The sequence below is a fragment of the Cyanistes caeruleus genome, chromosome 22, assembly GCF_971803275.1.
Source record: "Cyanistes caeruleus chromosome 22, bCyaCae1.hap1.1, whole genome shotgun sequence".
Classification (NCBI taxonomy): domain Eukaryota; kingdom Metazoa; phylum Chordata; class Aves; order Passeriformes; family Paridae; genus Cyanistes; species Cyanistes caeruleus.
The window spans coordinates 7,206,319-7,227,689 of record NC_141722.1 but is presented as its reverse complement, the minus strand read 5'-3'; the positions used below and the strand labels follow the sequence as shown (position 1 = coordinate 7,227,689).

At 47.8% G+C, this 21,371-nt stretch overlaps 1 protein-coding gene across 15 annotated transcripts in view; it reads left to right on the top strand.

The window, feature by feature from the left end:
- The window catches only part of RERE (arginine-glutamic acid dipeptide repeats), a 177,078-nt gene that overhangs the window by 120,244 nt on the left and 35,463 nt on the right, over nt 1–21,371 (top strand). For 14 of the 15 annotated variants that reach the window (XM_086860202.1, XM_086860200.1, XM_086860198.1 and 11 more), the window contains one exon: nt 16,334–16,414. In XM_086860202.1, coding sequence (XP_086716328.1) covers nt 16,334–16,414 — 81 coding nt within the window. Of the gene's footprint in view, nt 1–15,835; nt 16,180–16,333; nt 16,415–21,371 lie in introns of those variants that run through there. The other variant, XM_086860208.1, reaches the window with a different exon arrangement.

Below are 21,371 nucleotides of genomic sequence, written 5' to 3'. Positions count from 1 at the left end.
CTGGTTCCAGGCCTAACAAGGAGCCTTTGTGGGGCTGGGCTGGCAGAGCCTGGGGCACGCTGGGCAGCTCTGCCCTCACCGTGTCCCAAAAGGGACTGGCTGCTGCACTGCTGACTCTGTGCTCTCTGCACACATCCAGGGGTAAATTCTAAATATTCAGAGGTGCTGGCACCTCTCTTTTTCTCCCTGTGTAGCTTTTTTCCCCCCTCTCCTCATTTTTTTCCATCAGCTGCTTGAGCTGTGAGTGCTGGAGCTGCTGCACTCGGGGGTTTTGATGATCCACCCATGTTAAATGAGAGAGAATTGAGCCTTACCCATGGAAAAAACAAAGTTTATTGAAAAGTGAAGCATTACTGCAGAAGTACAGCCTGTGAGCACAGAGTAATGATCACTGACTCTATAAATCATTGTCAGCCCCAGCTCATTTTATCATATTTGTTCTTGTTCTGCTCCATCCAAGTTTCCAGAAACATTTGGCAGCCCTCCAGCCTGGGCAGAGCCAAAGATCAAACTGTGCTCTTATTTATAGACAGCAGAGCTCCACCTGCACAGCCTCAGAGCCTCTTGGTCCCTGCAGCTCCAGACAGCTCCAGCCTGGAGCAGCTGTGCTGTGTTTTGCAGCATTCTGGAGCTTTGCAGGGGAAATTTCCTTATTGCAGGCCCTGGGAAACTGAGGAGAACTCTGATCCACAGGGTGCTGAAGCTGCAGAGCAATTCTACAGTGAAGTGTTGGTCAGAAAACACTCAGGTGTCAAACCCTAAGTCTGGCCAAAACAATGAAATTGTGGTGACAGCATTAACTCTGTGTGTCCCCTTCACCTCAGGGTGCCGAGGGATGGAGCCTCCAGTGAGGGGGTGGCTGATAATCCCAGGAGAGTTCTGAGGGAAGTGGGGACCCAGGCCCAGCCCCTGCCCTTATTTGGCCTAGACTTGTAATTAATCTCTTCTTGCAGCCCAGCAAATGGGGCTTACTTAAATTGAAATACTTAAATTTAAGTTATGCAATTGAGTAAATAAGCAGATCCCAGATCCAATATAGCACTATTAACCATAATAATAATAATAATAATAATAATAATAATAATAATAATAATAATAATAATAATGATGATAACGATAATAATAATAATAATAATAACAACAACAACAACAACAACAACATGTTTAAAACTTTTATTTTGGTGGACTCTCAGCTGCCCCAAGACAAAGCCTTGTTTTCCATTAGAAGAGCTCTGCTGTTCAGTGTCCAAACTGTGAGGTAGGAGCTGCTTGGCAGTGTCAGACCCGATTAAAACTAAAGATGGGAGCTGTGTTATTTTCCCTGCTGCTGATGTGGTTGCAGATGTTTAGATGGAATTAAGGAGAGGATAAAATTGGGCACTGATTGAGTTACACGAGGGCTGTGTAAATATGAAGGCTGAGGTTTGTTGTCTCCCTGGTGTCTCTGAAGCTGTGGCTGTTTATAAAGCATTTTTGTCCCGGTGTGTAGCTCCATCAGCACAGAGGGAGAGCCAGTGAGGTTCCTCCTCTGCCTCACCTCTGTGAGGGTGAGCAGAGCACCTCCTGCCCTGCTGTGTGCCTGGGCAGCCCTGAGCAGCTGCTGGTGAGGCTCCTTCCCCCATTTCTGCAGGGATGCAATGGGCAGGGTTTGGTTCTCTTGTCACGCTCAGCAGTTCAGTTCTGGGGACAAACTGCAGCAAGTGTCACATTTAATGCCTGGTCCTGGGTGCTCCCCAAGCTCCAGCAGCATCAGCTGCTGCTGAGGGGCTGCAGTTTCCATAGAAAGTGGGATGGAGGAGGGATTATTTGGGGAGAAGCCAGGAGCAAAGTTGTCGTGGTTTGATACAAAGTGTGCCTCCTCCAGGTTTAAATCTCCACTCAAACCAGCCCAGGATGTCAGAGCACTGAGTTCTGCTCAGCACCTCGTGCTCACCCCAGAAAATGCCCCTTTAAGTCTCTGCCAGGTGTGGGATTTCGGATGCAGGCAGTCAGAAATCCCCCAGGGGTGGAATGGAGCTGCTCTGTTCTCCTTGGCCTGGCAATCCCTGGGATCTGCTGTGGGAGTGGAGTTTGGAGCCAGGAGAGGAGTCTGACAGTGCCTCTGTGCTTGCCCTGGTGGTGGATCTGTATCCCACAGATCCCAAATCTGGAGCCAGGATCATGAACTTCAGCTGGGGTTAAAGTGACCATCCCATCCCTGCTGTGGTTCCAGTGGGAACATCTCCCAGGACAAACTGCTCTTATAAAATACCCACATTTCCTCTTGGGACAAAATCTCTGCAAAATGGCTTTTGTACCTCAGTGAAGATCAGCACAATTCTGACCCTGCCCTTGCTTCAGGTCCAAAAACAAGCTCCCACTTTGGCTCAATAACCTTTCAAAGAGCTGTAATTTATGCAGGGTATAGGGTTCATCTCTAGTTTTGGTAACCTAATGGAAAGCTTTTCTGTTCTGGAGTGCTTCAAGAGCTGGAAATGTGGAAGGAGAGGTGCTGGTTCTGACTGCTCCTCACCCAACAGCCCCAATTACACCTCACATTTTTATCTCTTCATTCAAAATGTGCTTTTTTCTCTCTCTTCATCAAAAGTTCTGACAAAATCAATAGGGCTTACAGGAGAGAGAAATCCGAATCAGAACTAAAGGAACCTCCAGTTTATTAGGTTTTTAATTAAACATGATGAACACATTTTAAATACCACAAAGGCCTGGGGCTGAGCTGCATCTAATCGAAACAGATTAAGTCACCCGTCCACACTTGGGTAGTTATTAATTCTGTTTATTTATGCATGCTTGCTACAGGCAGAGTCTGCTGCTGCTTTGCTGCAGTTTATTGCACAGGGATGCTCTCCTGCATGGAGCTGTGCTCCTCATTAGCATTCAGATGTTGATTATGAAGAACTGGGGAGGCTTAATTGAAGCACCTTTGGAACTCGGGGCTGTGCCTTCCAGAGTGAGGGGAGATGTGGGTGAAGCAGTGCTTGAACATTCTTTATTGGGCAGTTCCTCCCTTTTCCTCCACACTTTGTTCCATTCACGTTCAGTTCTCTAAAGGAAGTTTCCAAGTGTTCCTTAGGAAGGTTCTTTCCTTCCCCGTGTGCATCCCTGTGCAGAACTGTCAGTGCCACCCGTGGCACTCCTCATAACTGCCTTTTATCCTGAAATATTCTGCCTTTTAAATATTTTACATCGCTCTTGATGTCGAGTAGTCGAGGTAAACAACCTCCATTCAAACAGCCTCAATTTATGTGCAGGGGTAGTTAATCCTGGCTGGAGCTAAATCTTAATTGGCCATGTACATCGATTTACAAGTTCATAAATTTTAAAATATCCACACCTGGCTTCAGCTTAAACTCGTTTATCATAAAATACAAGTGGAAATCCTTCTGCCAGAAAGGACAAGAGACAGCAAACCATTTTCCTAATGTGTTTGCAAGTGTTTGTAATCCAGCGTGGCAGGTCAAGGAATTACTTGTGCAGAACCCACAGACTTATTTGCTTGGCTCCTTTGCCTGGAATCATCCTCAAATGTCTCATCCACCCTTTTTGGAGTGTGTGCTCATGAAAATGTTGTTCTCATGTTCTCCCTTGCAAGCAGGGCTCTTCAGGTATGCTGGGAGACAGAGCTGCTTAGTGGGGCAAAAATACCATGAATTTTATTTACTGTTTATGTGGCAGCTATAGAAAATGGAATTCAGAGCCAGATTGAAACAGAGCCTGGAATGGTCAAGTGGAAAAAAATCATAAAGGGGTATTGGAAAAGCTGAGCAGCATTGCAAGGCTGACTCCTGGAGTGGGCTTGGAAGGTTTAGACACCAGTTACTGCTCAGTTTCATTGTTTTACCCACAAAAAATGAACATTTCAGCTTCCCAGTGGAGTGACAATCCCACTAAATGAGCATTTTCTGGAATTTAGTGATCCAGCCACGTTTGCAAGTGTGATTAGCAGTAACAATTGAAACTTAGCTGAGCACTGAGATAAAAAACCCACCAAACTCAGATTGTCCTGGCCTTGTAGGACCTGTCTTTTAGGAATAAATAAGATTTTAGTTTAAGCACGTTTTGTCTGTGTCTTATTCTAAGAACTCAGAGTGGAAAAGAACCATCAGCCCTCACAGTCAAAAGTGACCAGTGAAGGATGAAATTATTCTGCTTGGGGGAAAAAGTTGTTATTTAAAGGTTGCATAAAATTATAGTTACTGAATAGCTGGCAGGTTTTCAGAATGCTGAGGTGCAGTACAGCTGGAAAATACAAGGTGTATTACAGCTCAAAAAGGGGAATTTGGTTTAAACACAGGTTCCTAGATGAAAGATAACAATCTTTTGTTTGTGATTAACTTGCATCAGTCTTTGATCCAAGCCCTTGTTGAAAGGGATCAATACTGCACATACAGCACCGAGTTTATTGTCAAGTCCTTTTGGAAATAAGGCAGTGAATTAAAAATCAATTATACGTGCAGAAAAGTTTGTGTAGGGCAATCAATTCTGTCCTTTTAGTTTGCCAAAAGATTCCATTGTTTAACCAGCTGTGAAAAGGAATGAATTTTAAAAGCCTCCAGCAAATGAGGGAGCCCAAAGGGGCGGGGGGAGAGATTAAAAAAAAATTATTTCAGCATTTCATGTTCAGCAAAGGCTCTTCAGGGATAAATCTATAAATCCTGTCAGTGACCTTGGCTTCAGAATGGGTGATTTCAGTGCTTTCCCTGATGTTGATCTTTGCCCAGCTGCCAGAGAAGCTGCTGTTCCCTTAACAAAATCATTTTGGGGTTTGTTGAACCCTGTGCTTCTTGATCCGCCATCTCTCTGCCTTCACGTGGAATATTTTTATCCATTAAACGCTTGCCGTGCTGCTGATCCCCAAAAATGCCAGCACAGCCCCTTGTTCTCCTGGCTCAGGAGCTGTTTCTGTGTGGGACAGACAGAACCTCCAAACTCCAGCACAAAGCAAACCACACGCAGGTGCCTTGGGGAGCTGCTGGCTCGTTTCCAGAGCAGGATCTGCCCTCCACACAGCCCCTGAGCTCCTGTTGCCAAGGGAAAGGGATCTGCTGCTTGGAGGATTAATAAACACGGCAGAGGTTGATTGTCAGAACCGCGTTTTTCATCTCATTTTCAAGGGCATCTTAGAATGGAGCTCCCTCACGCTCCTGGCGCTCTCCATCATCGCCGTGCGAGCGTTCCCAAACGGGAACGATGCTGGGGGGTGTGGGAGGCTGTGTTTGTCCTCCCAGGTGATTTATAAACACAGAGGGCCCCAGGAGCTGCTGTTGCTCAGCACGGGAACAGTTGGGTGTCCGTGGGTCTGTCCCTCCCCTCGGTGGGCAGAGCAGGAGCTGAGCGGCTGGAACAGAGCCCGTGCTGGGCACAGAGCAGCCCCAGGTTCCTGCTGGACCCTCTCCTGATGTCTGCAGGGACACAGCTCCTGCCTGCACCACCCTGACCTTTTATCCAGATTTTATCTGCTCAGGGATCCGGAATCTGGGTTAAATATATCCTCCTGCTGTATCCTGTTCTGCTCCAAAAGGAAACTGAGTCATGACACTCTAAAGAGCAGCTGGGGAGTGCAGGGATCATCACAATCGGGGATTTTCTGAGCTTAATGCTTTTGGTAGAGCGAGAGAACCAAGGGAGGGATTGTAACTCACCTCTGGTGCTTGTGGTGAAAGTGCAATTGAAACTCAGTAATAAATAATGAAGTGCCTTGATATTTTCCTGGTTTTAGTGTAAGGCAGAAATCTGCAGCTTCTCTCCAAGTGATTCTGGTTTAGTCCAAGTTGATATAGGTAAAAGTGTCTCCTTTTCAATTGCTTATGTTGGAATTACACTTTATGAAACTCACAGAGCCTGAGAATGGATTACTTGACACGGCAAATGTCTGTTTTCTTTTGGAGGAGTTGTTTGCTGTCTAAATGGCAATTTGCTGTTCCTAACAAGATTGCTTTACAAACACAAAAACTCCAACCCCTAAACCAAAGTGAGTGCAGACAGTTGACAGCATTGTCTGCAGCTTGACAAGATGATATTTGATTTTTGAATTTTATTTTCCCTGGTAGTTTGGGTCTCTGTCTGAGTCTTGACTTTGATTCTTTGTTTGAACACTGACAGCCCCAAACCCCCAAACTTCCTGAATGTCACTGGATTCTCTGTGTTCTGCCTAACAGCTTAGCTGGGAATTATTTAGTCTGGCCCAGTGGCCATTGCAGCAGCAAATGACAAAATGCTCTTCAAATGGGTGTAGTGACATAATTCCTATTGAAGAAATGTTGATTACTGTCACAATGTGGATGCTCTGTGTGCTTTAGTGCTCAGGGCTTATCTTTCTCGCACAACATAAGCAGTATGAATGCCAAAATACACCTCATTTGCAAGTGCTGTTTGCATGATAAATTTTATTTCTCTAATCTCCCCTATCAACAGAACCAATTTTTTTTTTAATCTTTCCGATGACATAAAAATGCATTTTAATGAAGCAAATTATCAAGCTTTGTCTCTTCTGTGTACGAGCGGGGCGGCCACATTCAATTAGGCTGAAAAATGATCATTTGTTCTATTACAGGCTGTAACAGAGCGAGTGCAAAACCATGATCCATCACCAGTTGCTCAGCTTTATGTTACTTAAATCACTTTGCCATCCTGTCAGGGGCTCGGAATCCTCCACGGGAGCCATTATTTAATTTAAGTTTGTAAAGGTGTCACTTGTTTGATAATAGGCTGCTTCTGTAGTAGATGAATAGGGACTAAATATTCATCATTTTCTGCATCCATCCCATATCCCTAATGAGTTACAAGGATAGCACTGCCAGTAGAGCTAATGATGATGGTGCCACGGAAGGAATTTGACAGCAGTAAGGGCTGGATCCAGGGGGAAACTCCACACCTTGCAGTGGGAAAAGGGGGGTGGGCACAGCCTGAGGTACAGGGGGGATTGCTGGGCTGTTCTGGGCAGGGATGAGGGTTGGGTCCTCATCCTGGGGGTCCCTTCCAGCTCGGGATGTTCCAGGAGTCCGTGAATTCTGCTGGAGCTGGAGGGGCTTCGTTTGTGAGCCTGGCAAAGCCAACCTGAGGGGTTTTGTATGAGCTCAGGGAAACTCAGATTTGGGTGTGGGAATGCCCCCCTGGAAGGAAGCTGGGACATGGAGGAGCTTCACCTGAACCCTGAGCAGCTCCTGGAGTGCCGAGTGTGCTGTGCCCAGCTCCTCTCTGCTTTCTGCTCTGTGTGGTGATCTCTGCCCAGGAGGCTGCAGTTTAAATCCGCTGCTCCCTGCCCAGTGGTGTTTTTGTACTTCGTGGTTGGGACTGTTTTGTGGTGAAGGCTTTGTGGTTGTGCTTCAGCTTTTACGGCCTCTTGATACCTCCCCTGCTCCCCCCGTGCTCGTTCCACTGTGGGTTTCCCCATCCTTTTGTTCTTCCGTGCTCCCCCAGCCTCTGACTGCATCCCTCAGATTTATTTATATGGCTTTTAGGCTGCGTGGGGAGATTGATCAGCCAGGCTGTATGCATTTAGAGGAGCTGATAAATGACACAGCAGCACATTCCCCTCCACTGCTCTGGAATAACTTCAGCGCTCAAATCAAACATCCCATTTGCCACAAATTGGGGAAGGCAAAGAGGGCACCTCTGGTTTATTAGGGTGCATATTTCATTTATCTGTTATGGGAGGTATTGTCCAGTTCTACGTGTCTGGGGAGGCAATTCCACAGTCTCAGCACCACCTTCCCCTGCCCCCACCCCTAATATTCGCCTTCAAGGTTTCCTTTCCAGCGTTCACCTTTGTTACAGCTGCGTTTCTGGTACTCCATTTTCAAATCTTTAATAGTTTCCTCTCTTATTTGTGATTCCTTTTTCACAGCTGGCCCCGTTCTCCCCCTCACTGAGGATGTGTCCCTCAGCCTGGAATTTGATTTTGTCATCACCTGTATTTCTTCCAGCCAGATTTGCGTGCTCAGGTGTCTCTTCGCTCCACTGCAGCCAGTGGCAGACTTACTCAGAGGAATTTAGGGAGTTTCCAGAGGTTGCCTGGTGTCATTTTGGCAAGGGTCAAAAACTGGAATTTGTATCAGAGCGCCTGAATTCCAGGCTGGGCATGGCTGCAGTCACAGCCCTTCTGTTAATGATTTACCTGGGAAGGCACCTACAGAAATACTTGCCTCTCCAGAGGGATCATTTCCATTTTGGATTAGTTCATTGCTTCAAAGTCTGGGGGCTCTTGAAGTGCTTTTATTTGTTTCCTTCTGCCCTTTGCATAAAAATCCCTGTTTGAGGCAGAAACTGTCTCCAGAATAATTGACAATAATGGTTGAAATCCCAAGGGAACAACATTTCTGTAGTGGGGAACTTGCACTGGAAATGCTGTGTTTGAGCCTTGAAGGATCACACAAGGTATTTCAGGTAGTCCTTGAAAAGGAACATGTCCAGCTCTTTCTTTTTCTCACTCTCTGGTTTTGATGTACAAGAAGGCTTTTTGTATATTAGCATTTTAACAGCAGTTTAAAATAACAACCAGAAATGAATTTCTTTGTGTACAGAAAAGGCAATCTGAAGTATAATCAAAAGCTTTCTGTTGTCTCTTGTCAGCAGTACATTGTTTTGCTTTTCTGGGTCACAAATGTGCCAGACCTTTCTTCTGTTTAACTCTTAAAAGGCACCTTTAAAAAATCATTTATCTAAAAAAACACACTCAAATCATTTTAGCTTTGTTTGCAACACTGAGAAACTGTCGATGGCAGGAGACAGAGCATGGGGGATAAACAGAAAGCTCTTTTTGTCAGCCAGGGCAGGCCCAGGACCTGTTGCTCCCCGTGGAGGATGCTCCTGCCCTCGGTGCCACTGGTTTGAGGGGAATGCCTCCTCTTCCCACTCTGAGCAGAGGAGAGGGAATTGCAAACTGAGCAGTCTTCCAAGAGGGTTCATCTCTGCCTGCCTCTCCATCCCCCTGCTGAAATGGGGGACCATTAGTGACCTTAGCAGGCTGATCATGCCTGGAATAATCCAGGAATTGCTTTTCCAGAGTCCACGCTGTTTATCCAACACCCCTTCCAGAGCTGCAGGAAAGGAAAGTCAGGTTTCCTCTGCTGCTGCTGCTGCTTTACTGCCCAGGCAGGACTCGCTCCGAGCATCGGCTGTGCTGCGGGGCCGGCTCGGCCGGGCTCCTGACTGATCTCATAGGGGATCACATTTCTGCTGCCACGCTCTGGGATCAACTGGGGGATCACTGGGGTCACTGGGGGATCTGGGGGATCTGGGGGATCACTGGGAGATCACTGTGGGATCACTGGGTGATGTGTGGGGTCACCGTGGAGTCACTGTGGGATCACTGTGGGATCTGTGGGATCACTGTTGGATCACTGTGGGGTCACTAGGATCTGTGGAATCACTGTGGGATCACTGGGTGATGTGTGGGATCACTGGGTGATCTGTGGGATCACTGTGGGGTCACTGTGGGATCACTGTGGGATCACTGGGTGGTCTCTGGGATCACTGTGGGATCACTGGGTGATCTGTGGGATCACTGTAGGGTCACTGTGGGGTCACTGTGGGATCACTGGGTGATCTGTGGGATCACTGGGTGGTCTCTGGGATCACTGTGGGATCACTGGGTGATCTGTGGGATCACTGTAGGGTCACTGTAGGGTCACTGTGGGATCACTGTGGGATCACTGGGCGTGTGGGATCACTGGGTGATCTGTGGGATCACTGTAGGGTCACTGTTGGTTCACTGTGGGATCACTGGCTCCCCACAGCTCAGCAGCAGTCAGGGATGGAGCAGGGACCCTGTGTTCCTCTCAGAAGCCTTTGGGGTTGGATTTTGCACAGCAGGGGCGGGGAGGCACTGGGACCGGTCTGTTGGTGCAGCCCCTTGGCCGTTTGTCAGCAGCTCCCATCCATCCATCTGTCTGTCCGTGCATCCCTGCATCCCTCCCTGCATCCCTGCATCCCTCCTGCACAGGTTGCCTGGCAACCCGGGCTGGAGCCTCCTGCAGCCTCCCGGAGCAGCTCGGGGATGATTTATCGGGGCCGGGCAGGGAGCCGGGAGGCAGCGCCGGAGCTTTTAACGGGAACTGCCCAGAACTGAGCGTGGGGAGCATTTGATCCGGGATGCAGCGAGAGCACCCAGAGCTGATAATCAGGGTGCAGTGCAGTCAGAGCAAACAGAAAGGCTCCTCATTTAGAATTGAATTATTTTATTTTTTTTTTTTTTCTGTTTTCTCTCTCCCATCGGGACTCCCCCACAGCCACAGGTACAGTGCAGAATGGGAATCAAAGCTTTGCCTGGTGCTTCGGGTGAACCTGTAATCTTTCTCTTCATAAAAATAGCACTGATGGGAAAATACAGCTGGGGTCAGCACAAAAGGTTAGCAACACCCTGACAGCTCCAGGCCCAGGGTGAAGGAAGAGCTGAATTCTCCTGCAGCTCTGGAAATGTCTGAGAGCTGTTGTGTCACCTTCAATATCATGTTGCCTTTCGTGCAGGCTCTTGCATTGATCCCTGGCATTAAACAGAGGAGGGGAAGAGGAGTTTTGTAGGCTGGCATTTAGGTAGTGGTTCATGCTGTGGTCACAAGGAGAGCTCTGAGCCCCTGCAAACATCACCTCCAGTCGGGTAAACGGGAGGGAGCTGCGGCAGCCTCTGGCCTGAGCACCTCGGCTCAGCTCCTGCTGCCTGGAGCCCTTTTCCCAGCCAAGCTGTGAAGAGGGATGGAGGGATGGGCAGTGCGTGCAAAGCGTGTCCACAAGAGCATTTGTGTGTGGCTGAGGAGGCAAAGAGGAGAAAAAGGATGATGAATCCACTCTGACCTCCTGAATGGCAATATAAATACTTTATTGAAAATTCTAAATAAATGTGTTTGTAACCAGTAATCCTGCTCTGCATGCAATCTCATTTAGCCAACTGGGTATGCAAATGTGCTATTAATGTGTTTGCATCCAGTATAAATACACAAATCTAATCTGTTTATATATGTCATTTACACACAGCTGTGCTCACGCTCACTTAATACCAATATTTCCAGCCAGCCAGAGGTACCATGGGAGCTCCATTGTTCCCAACAAAAGCAGCTCCATGGAAGGGGGGTCATTATCATGGCAGGATCTTTTGGCATTCCCTCGAGGGAGGCTGTTGATGACTGTGGCTGCTGGTGCTGGGAGGTGCCTCTCTGCAAAGCTTTGGGTTCAGTCCCCCACACTTGGGGGCACAATCTCGTTTTGCAGTGTAATTTTTCAGGAAGACAAAGCGATGCAGTTGGGGAGGGTGAGAGCAAATTGTTGGGCACCTTGAAGGCTTTCAGCTGATCTATTCCTTGTCAGTTTGTTTAGAGAGGACACTTGATCTCATGGGCAGATGGCCTGGGGAGTGGAAGGTTGTGTCACATGTGGGTGACCAGGGCTGCACTCACAAAGGGGCTTTGAATTCCCAGTGGGAACATCCATGCCTTGTAATACAGAGCAGTATCTAATGAATACCACCAAAATATTTTGGTTTTCCGTGTCTTTGAGTGAGAGAACTGGATGAACACGATTTTATTTTCAAATATCTCTAAATGTGCTGCACACTGAACAGAAGTTTTGCAGCTTGTGAAGATCAAGAAGTAAAGGTGCTTTCATGTATTTAGTGTTTTTCTGCTGTTTACTATGAAAACCCCATAAATTTTCCTACCATATTTATTATAAAAGTTTAAAATACATATTAAATATGAAAAGTGGTGACAACTTCCATTGGCATCTGCCTGAAAAACCTCGGGCCTTCCCAGATATGCACTAAACCTATTGCTTTCATAATAGCAAAATCTCACATTTTGTTTGCTTGGAATTAAGGAAAAGGTTGAGAAATGAACTTGCTGTTCTTGAACACAGGCTAAAGAGATGATTTTATTTTATTTTTTATTAGCAAGATTGAGAAATAAATCCTTATTTACCGGACTGAGAAAGATCAGAAGAGGCCCTGTGTGTGTTTGTAAATGTTTTGCATTACACAATGCTCTTCACTCATTAACCAGGTGGAAATCACAGGGAGGGAATGAAACAGCACATGGAATTTCTTAGAGAAAACACATTAGATCTAAACTCGATTGCAGCACCACATCAGAAGAGACACGTTAGTAGCAGTGATGAATTTGCAGGTTCATCAGAGTTGTGCTGCCTTTCTGAAGGTTCCAGCTGGAAATCTCCAGTTGGGAGTGGATTAAAGAGGTTGGTTGTTGTTTCTGCAGTGGCTGTTCTGGGTGCACACTTTCAGCACCAGCTTTATTTGGGGTTGTTGAGGTGGAGGAGCGCAGGGGGAGCTCAGCTCCAGTGCAGCCCGGGCTGCAGGGCCTGCAGCAGGCAGCTCCTCTGCCAGGCTGGAATGGGGGATGGTGGAAACCCTGAGGCAGGAGCACTGGCACTGCCTGCCCCGTGCCAAACGTGCCAGCTGAGCTCTGTCAGGCACAGCAGAATGCCTTCGTGTATCTCATCAGGAGATTTGTTCCCCGGGATAAAAGATGGGACCTGCAAGTAACACACAGGCAAACGTTAATGTGCCTGTTCCTCCCTCTACCCGGTTATTTATAGCTCCCTGTGAATGTGCAGGATGCTGCAGCATCTGATGCATTTCATCAAATTATCAAATGGTATTAGGAGGCCTCGTGCTGGGGCTGGTCAATAGCCACGGAAACCACCCCATAAAACAGAACCGTGTCTGTCAGCACCGACCGCCCCACAAGCCCTGGGATTTCCTAAAGCTGCTTCACAGCACTCATTATCCACAGCACTTCTTTAATTGTGGCACAGTTTGTCTTCAGTTAGCAGCACAAACAATAATGCTGACAGAATCCTGTCATAAGCAATCTTTTAAAGTTAAACAGAAGTGGTAAAATTGAAATGTTTGTCCTAAAAATCCAAATTATGTACTTATAGAAATGAAACCATTGTGTTTCAGAGCCATTTCCACTTCCTACCCAAACTTATCCATGGGTCTGAGCCCCGTTGTTCCCTGGGTTTGAGGCTATTTTAGCTTGGCAGCTGTCGCTCTCAGATGCCTCCTGTGAGCAGTGCAGCGTCTCCTGCAGCACTGACACACGGACGTGCAATTTGGTGCATGCCATTTGTGCAGGGGAGAGCAAATTCAATCAGTGTCAGGCAGTCTGCTTTGTGAGACACCAGGGAGCAACAGGTCACCTCTGATTTGGTGGGCAACTATTTTGTTCTTTTATATTTAAAGCCATTTTGAGGTCTCCGTTGGGCTTGACTTGGAGAAAAGGAGTAGCTGTTCTTGCTGCAGGGAGAACGATGCCTGAATTAATGGAAGACTAGAATAGGAAGGAAAATCTGAAAGTGGTTTTAAAAAAAAGTATTGTTAAGCTTTAGAATTTCTGTCTGAGTTTCTGAAATTTTTTTTTGTGTGCTTTGTTATTTGTATATTAAGAAGTGTCTCTCTCTTGCCTTTCTAAAAGGCACAAAGCTCCTTTGTAGCTGGGTATCTCACAGTGCCTCAGTGGCCCAGGGGTAGCTCTGTACAATGTCAATAAAAGTGACAGCAGCAGTGGCCAGAAGGATTGACTTCATTCCTACTTGGAAATTTGGAACAGCATTCCAAGGTCCCTCTGATTCTGTTATTCAGATGGGCTCGGTGCTAGGCTTGCATTTCCAGTAGGAACTTCTGACATCCCGTGGGGCCAAAGGAAAACAGTGTGTCATAGGTTATTGAATCACAGCACAAACCAAATGGATCATAGTTTGGTTAAAAGGGATCTTAGAAAATAAATTAAATGGTTCCCTAAAGATTCAAGTGCACCATAGTAAGCCTTGGGCAAAACAAGGAATAGGATTTGGGTGTTCTCATTTTATGCCATGGACCAGACTGAGCTCTCCTGTGTCCCTGAGCTGTTCCATCGTTGGCTGGAGTGTTCCATCTCTGGTTTCTCCTTATTCCCTACAGCTTTTTCTGTCACCTTTTGCTGTGTGTGCTGTGAAGTGATGCTGCAGAGGCACCGTCCCTCTGAACCAGCCCAGGAGGCAGAGCAGGGACTGAGAGCATCCTGCAGTTCCCTTTGCCTTTCGACGTTTCTCCATTTAGCTGGTTTCCATCCTCTGTGAATTCCTGCAGGGGGGAATTGAGCTGCTCTTTGGGGTGTTGGGAGTGGTGCTGGGGTGTGCCTGTCACTGCTGCTGCCACCTTCTCTTGCCCAGAGCACCAGCCAGAGGTTTGTGGTGCCAGGGGAGTGATCCACCCACCCCAGCGTAATGAGAATTCCTTGGGAGGGTTCACCTGGTAAAAATGAGTATATGAGTGCACTGGGGACCAGCTATACTGTGTGGGCACTGGGCATCCTGCTCTGCAGGTACTTCTGCCTGTGTCTGGGGGCTGGTACCATGCTCTCAGTAAAATTTCCCGTGCTGGGGAGCTCAGGCACCCCTCAAACACTTAAATCCGGGGTGCTGTGTTGGCTGGTTTGGAAGGAGTAGGTGGGTATGAGTAAATCACGCTCTGGAAGGGACTGTAATCTCAGAGCCTTTACAACCCGTGGTTAATTCTCGTCTCCGTGCCCCCGGGCACGTTCTTGGCGAACTCTGCAGTCTTGCTGGTTTTGAGGGTCAGGGTTAGGTGAGGATAGATCCCTGTGGGAGCAAACCTGCAGGATCCTGAGCAGGAGGTTCCAGAGAGCATCCAGCCTTGTGGTGGGAGCTGCTGAGAGCAGGGTTTGGGCACTGAGTGAACCTTTCTGGGAGTCCTCACGCCCTTCACAACATGGAAACCTATGATCACTGCCTGCCTCCTTCCAGCAGATGTGTGCAAAACAATGTTGATCCAAAACACGTTAAGCCAACTTGAGGCTCGTTTCTCTTTAGGGAATTAAAAATCTCATCTCCCTCCCTTCCCTGCAATAGTAGGGCCCATGTACTTAGCATCCATTATCTTTTTTTTTGCAGACACAATTTGTTATTTACTCACTGTTCATACCTGTACACAGTGTTTATAGGAAAGGAAAAGGCCTTCTGTTCTTTTGCTTGCTTCTTTTTAGGGAATTATGAATTCTCTTTTCCCTCCTTTCCCTGGAATCGTAGGGCCCACATCCCCTATCGGTTTTGCAGGCAGAAATTTGTTATTTGCTTGTTGTTTATACCTGGGTACGGTGTTGATAGGAAAGGAAAAAACCTTTTTATTTTGGTGTTCATAGGAAAGGAAGAAGCCCTTCTGCAGAATGTCCCTTCCAGAGAGAGGCACTTTGTTCAGCCTTAAGTCTCCTGCTGCTGGTTCGCGGTGGGGATGGGCTGGGGCCCCCCGGCCGCGGCTGTACCGAGGGACCGGGAGAGGCCGAGGCCGAGCAGGACTGAGGGGAGAGAACGAGCAGGACTGAGGGGAGAGAACGAGCAGGACTGAGGGGAGAGAACGAGCAGGATTGAGGGGAGAGAATGAGCAGGACTGAGGGGAGAGAACGAGCAGGACTGAGGGGAGAGAACGAGCAGGATTGAGGGGAGAGAACGAGCAGGATTGAGGGGAGAGAATGAGCAGGACTGAGGAGGGAGAGGCCGAGCAGGACTGAGGGAGAGGACGAGCAGGACTGAGGGAGAGAACGAGCAGGATTGAGGAGGGAGAGGCCGAGCAGGACTGAAGAGGGAGAGGACGAGCAGCAGCGAGGACGGAGCGGTGCCGGCGGCCGGGGCTGTTCGGCTCTGGGAGCTGCTGAGGGGCAGCGCCGGGGGCCGGGGCCGGGCGGCGGGGCCGGGGCTGCCGGGGGCGGTGTCGGGGCCGGGCCCGGCGGGCGGAGGCGGCGGCGGCGGGGCCGGGCCCGGGCCCGGGCCCTTGGCGGAGGGGGGCCGGCGATCCAGGCCGCCTTTTGCGGCGCGCCCCGCGGAGCCGCCCGCCCAGCCCCGCCGCCATCACACGCTGGGCGCCGCCGCCTCCGCCCGGCCCTGCGCGGCTGCTCCGGGGCTCGGCTCCGCTCGGCCCCGCTCCCGGCCCCGGCCCCGCTCCCGGCCCGCTGCGAGCCCCGGCGAGGAACGCGGGGGCTGCGAGCCCTTAACCCCTGCGGCACCTGGCCGAGCCCCGCGCTGCGCATTGCCTTGCGCTGCCCGGCCCCGAGCGGCTCCGGCCGTGCCGCCGACTGTGGTGGAGCTCCGAGCGCTGGAAGTTGGACGTGGAAGGGGATGCGGTTGGGATTTTCCGGGGTCTTCGGCGAGCCTTTTCCCCCGTTCGCAGCCGTGTAGGTGCGTTCGCTTCCCCGGCGCCGCTCGGGCTCCCGGCGCCGCTCGGCTCCGCTGCCGATCGCAGCAGCCGTTTGGAGGAATTTTTATTTTTTTATTTTTTACGTTTTTTTTTTCCTGTTGCTGACACGCTGTTTTTTGTTATCTTTTATCACAGAAGCGGTTTATTAAGGGGTTGAGGCAGTACGGCAAGAACTTCTTCCGAATCCGAAAGGAGTTGCTTCCCAATAAGGAGACCGTAAGTACATTTGGACTTTATGTAATTCGCCTTTTCTCTTGTTGCTTCGCTGTTTGATCTTGCGAAACTCTCTCCTTTTTACCCCGAATTCTCCTCGGATAAACGGAAGAAAAATCCATAGCCAGCCAGGGTAGCTGCTGATTTTTAGTGCAGTTTTTAGGTCTTGGGGAATGAAAGATGTTACATAAAATAATCGTCATGGCTGGACGGAGCCACTGAGCCTGGGTGAAGTGTATTTATGGAGACCAAATCTAATTTTAAATTCTGACATTATGACGGGATAATACATTTTGTGTCACCCGGTCGGGCTCGAGTGGCATCGGGTAATTAAAGAAAACCTAAACCAAAACAACATCTGATGGGATCGGGCAGCCCGAGGTTTGCGCTGCGCTTGTGACCCGCACTCTGCCGGGCTGGGCTTAACTCTTCCCCTTCCCTGGAACTCGAGATCAGGGATGGATCCGTGGTCTCCGAACTTCCCCGGGTTATGTAACCCTGTCATCCCACCCAAAATCCCGGCGGAGCTCTGGGGACACGGGCAGGGAGCGCTGGGGGACTCCTGCAGAGGAGACCGGGATGCCTTGGGAACCCGGCCACTTTTCCATTTGTCCTAAAAGAGCCTCGGTTTCTGTCCTGCAGGTGTCCTTTAACTGCGGGGAGGCTTTGGGAAAGTGATTTCCTTTTTGTTCTGGATTTAGAAGGGAGGTAGCTCCATGAAAATGGAGTTGGGCCATTCTCTAGTATATAAGTGATGTGGAAAATACCGATTTAAAGCATCACGGAGTGTTTAGACTTTGGTAGGTGTGGAGTCTGGATGTGCACTGGGGAAGAGCATTGCTCTAATAATATTTTAAAAGCTCTCAGTTTCTGTAGGATGATTGCAGTTTCCTCCAGGAGGTTCTCGTGAGACAGTGCTGTGATAGCACAAATCTTTGGGTGGTAAATAGTAACACTGTGTGGGTTACAGAGGCAGGGGAGGATGAGACAATTACAAGTTCACTCATTCTGGCGAGGAAGGAAACTCAAATTACTGCTCAGGTGTTGGTGGACTCGAGGATTCTGTTGGATTTTGAGGCCCAGTGCTGGAAAGGTGGCAGCTGGGAAGGAATGCTGGAGTAGTACGGATCTTGTCAGTATCAGATAAACCCAGCACAAATCGTGCCTTTCCTCTCCTCTCCAGAATGTCTCCTGGAATGGATCTAGAACAAATCAGTGTTTGCTTCTAGAAATGAATTCTGCTGATGGTAAAGTGAGGGGCAAAAGTCCTCTTCTGAGTTTGAATTAGAGCAGCTCTGAAGTGTACTGTGTTTTTATAAATTGAAATTTATATTTTAAATATGAAACGTGGGGAGAGGGGTTTGTGACAGAGAAAAACATTTTGCAGGGGGAAGAAAAAAAAAACCTGAAAAATTTAAAGTTGGGGGCAGGTGCCTGCCCCTGTTTATTCTACTTAACTTCTTACATTGGAGCTTGGATATCAGGCTTAGGATTTTTGTAAAAGTATTGCAAGTGGTGTTAAACCTCACACAAGGTCTCTTTTTTCAAGTGTTGTATTTTTGTTTCATTAGGTGTAATTTTTTACTACAGAGAAGACTAAATATTAAGTCTGTGCTGTGGGAAGTATCACGTTGGTGGGTTTGGGCTCAGGGTTTTTTTAGCCCCTGTGGTAACTGATCTACAAATAACCTTTGACCTACAACGGGTTGTTTATAATCTGCACTTCCTATTTTTGCCCACAGGCCTCACTTCTGCTTTCTTTAATTCCCAATCTTTTTCAGCCAAAATTTACAGCTTTTGCTATTGGAAGACATTGCAGGATAAAGGCTGCAGTAAACAGAAGTCCAGTTCTGCTTCTGTTCCTTAAAGTGGAGTAATGAGTAATGTAAATGACGAGGCTGTGGGATTAATTTGTCTGTATTTTTTCATCACCAGAATAATTTCAGATACTTTGCCTGCCATTTTTCTGTTGCAGTGTGCAGTAACCCTGTAGCAATTCCAGAAACACCAGAAAAAGGCTTTATTCTCCATAAACATATTAACATCAGTGAAACTCTGAAAAGTTGTTCTATGGTTACTAAAGCAACTTCCAGCTATTTAAATATGTGTCAGGGGCACTCTTGGAGTGACTTGCCCTATTGGCTCTTGGGCATCTTACTTATTAAGAGTTTTCCTTTCTGGTCACTGTGGGGAAGGGACCCAGGGGGTTTTTGCCTCTACAATCCCCACTAAAAGTTAAATCTCCTTATTATCGTGATTTTTGTAAAATACGTCCTTTCCTAGACCCTTCACTGGGGGAAAATTCTCCCTAATGTCACCCTAAACCCTATGGCTGGAACATGAAAACAGTGGAAGAAAAGGAATGCAACAGAAATACAGAATTCTTGTAGAGACCAGGCCTATTTTATGTTAAATCAAGCTGAGGCTGCTGTGCAGAAAGTCAGGATATAGAGGTGAACATGACATTGTATTTCTTTTCTACTTTGGGAAGGTGTAAAGTGGCCGTGGTGAGAGATGAGAATTAGGCCATCCTGTTCTGAGCTTGCACAAGTGTGTTAAGGAATGTCCTATTTGAGTTGTGCCTTGGCTTTTTTTCCCCTCCATAGTTAGTGTGCAATATCTTTTGAGAAAACCTTGTATTTCTCATGTGTGTTTTAAGGAAGTTAGCATAGATTTTCAATGATTTTTAAATTATTTCTTCTAAATGAGTGATCCTCAAGAAAAAAGCTTTATGAAAGAGAATGTTTATTCCATATCAAAGGTGTGTTTGTTTGGGTCTTCACTCTGCTGGTTTATTTCGCATTTCCAGTTGATTTCCATGTTTATGTCCAGGAGGGGTTCCCAGTGGATGTGGGAGTAAAGAACTGCAATGGATCAAGGCAGGTGCTGCTTTAATGTTGGATCAGTGTTAACCTGCTCATTCTCTGGAGGAAAAGCCTGTGTGCAGATGAGCCGTGAGGTTTCTGAATGAAACTTCTGAAACTTCCTTGGGTTTCCACTGACCTGTCTGAAATGCACCTTTTCCTTTATTTCCATGTGGCTCTCTTCCTTTTATCTTCCCCTGGGTGGTTTTCCCTTAGTGGCAGCTGACACAGCTGATGAACTGCCCTGCTCTCCTTTGGTTCCTGCTTAGCAGCAATTCTGATTCCTCTTTATGGGAAGAAGTAAATTTTGGAGGCTTTTCAGTGACATGAACACTTTTCAATAATTACTTCCATTTAAATTCCCATGTTGTGAGAATGAAAGGTGCACAGCTGGCAACAGTTTTCTTAACTATCTGGTTTGGCTTTAAATGTGGTTTTATTTGCCTCCTATCCACCCATTTTGGGATAATTTGCTAAAACTTCGTGATAATACAGGATTTTCCGAGTATTTAACATTCTGCTCTGAATTCTTTAGATGATTACACTGAGCTACTTGAATTTGAGAGTTTTAGAAGCACCAGCATTGTGATAGGCCTGAGATAAAGGTACTTAAATGCCTCCGAGGTTGGGGATTGCCTTTTTGTGTTCATGGAAACAGCTTAACTCTGTGTTGGCTTCGTGCAGGAGGGAAATAGGAACAGGGATCAGACAGGAGCTGGAGCAGGGCAGTGACTCCATCAGAGCAGGAGAGGAGGTGCCAAGTCCTGGTGTCACCTTGCTGGGATCCAGAGCTGGCTGCTGCTCCCCAGCCTGTCCTTGTGCTGCTCTCCCAGAAACGCTTCTGGGAGCCTCAGTTTGTTGGAACTGTGCAAGGCCAGAGTCCCAGCAGGAACAGAATTGTTCCCCAGTGCCTGGGGTTCCTGCAGCCTGCTTGGGGCAGCGGTGCTGTCTGAGCAGTGGAGCTCCAGCCCCGTGCCCCCAGACGTGGGGATGTGTGTGAGTGTCCCTTGGCAGCCGTTCCTAGGTTCAGGAGTGATCTCTGTTATCCTGCCAGACTGCCATCATGGCCTTGGCTGCAGCTGAATTGAGATTTTGGAGCCACCTTGTCTCTCTTGGGGACGGGCCTGAGCACTTGGGGCCCTTGTGAGAGCTCTGGGGATGTTCTGGGGCTCTCCAAAGGTGCCTGTGCTGCCCAGGGCCAGGTCCTGGTCCCCGTGCCCCTCTCTCCTGGCAGGCCCTGCAGCAAGCCCAGCAGGAGGACACTGGGTCTTTGTGCAGACTCTGTGCTAATTTGGGGTTCAGTTTCCCCATTGAGCACATAGGTACCTGTGGTGTGTGTGATTCTTGGTTTGGCTGCTGAGCAAGGGATGACAGAGTGCAATCGAAAGATCTTGCCTCTGGGTGGATGCTCCTTTATTTAGCTCTACAGCACAGTGTAAACAGGAGTTCTGAATATTGGCTGTTTCCTGACATTGAAATACCTGCAGTGTGCTGTACTTATGCACATAAGAACTAAATATGCATCATTTCTTTAGGAAAAATGGTCTCTCTTCTGATAGTAAAATCTTTCTCTTCAAATTAAATGCTGCTGGGACTTACCTCAGAGACTAAATAAGCTGTTCTCTGTTAATGTTAGGAGGCAAAATGAGTGCAGAGTGAGCTTTCAGCATAAACTTCTGTTTAATTTTAGATTGGGGTTTAGATAAACAATTTTATTCTTGCCTCATTAATGCTTAATCTTGTGTTACATAATACACAATATTGGCTTCCTGAGTAGCTCTTAAATCTAGTGCAAATGTGTAGTAGCTGAAAGGTCAGTGCAGTTAGCATATGTGCAGGCTGGCAAGGTGGCTGTCCCCTCTGAGCACAGACGGAGCCCTCCCCGTGCCACTCCTGATGGCAGCCAGCAGCCCCAGGAATATTTGTGCAAGGCTCTCCTGAGCATCTGAAAGGTAGAACTTCTCCCTCGACACGATTGTTCAAATAGCAGAGTGCCTTTGATCAAAGGAGGGGGATAATTAGATGAATATCTCTTGGTCTGTTGGTATAAAGTGATTACTTAGCCCTACATTGGCTTTTTAATATTTGCATTTAGT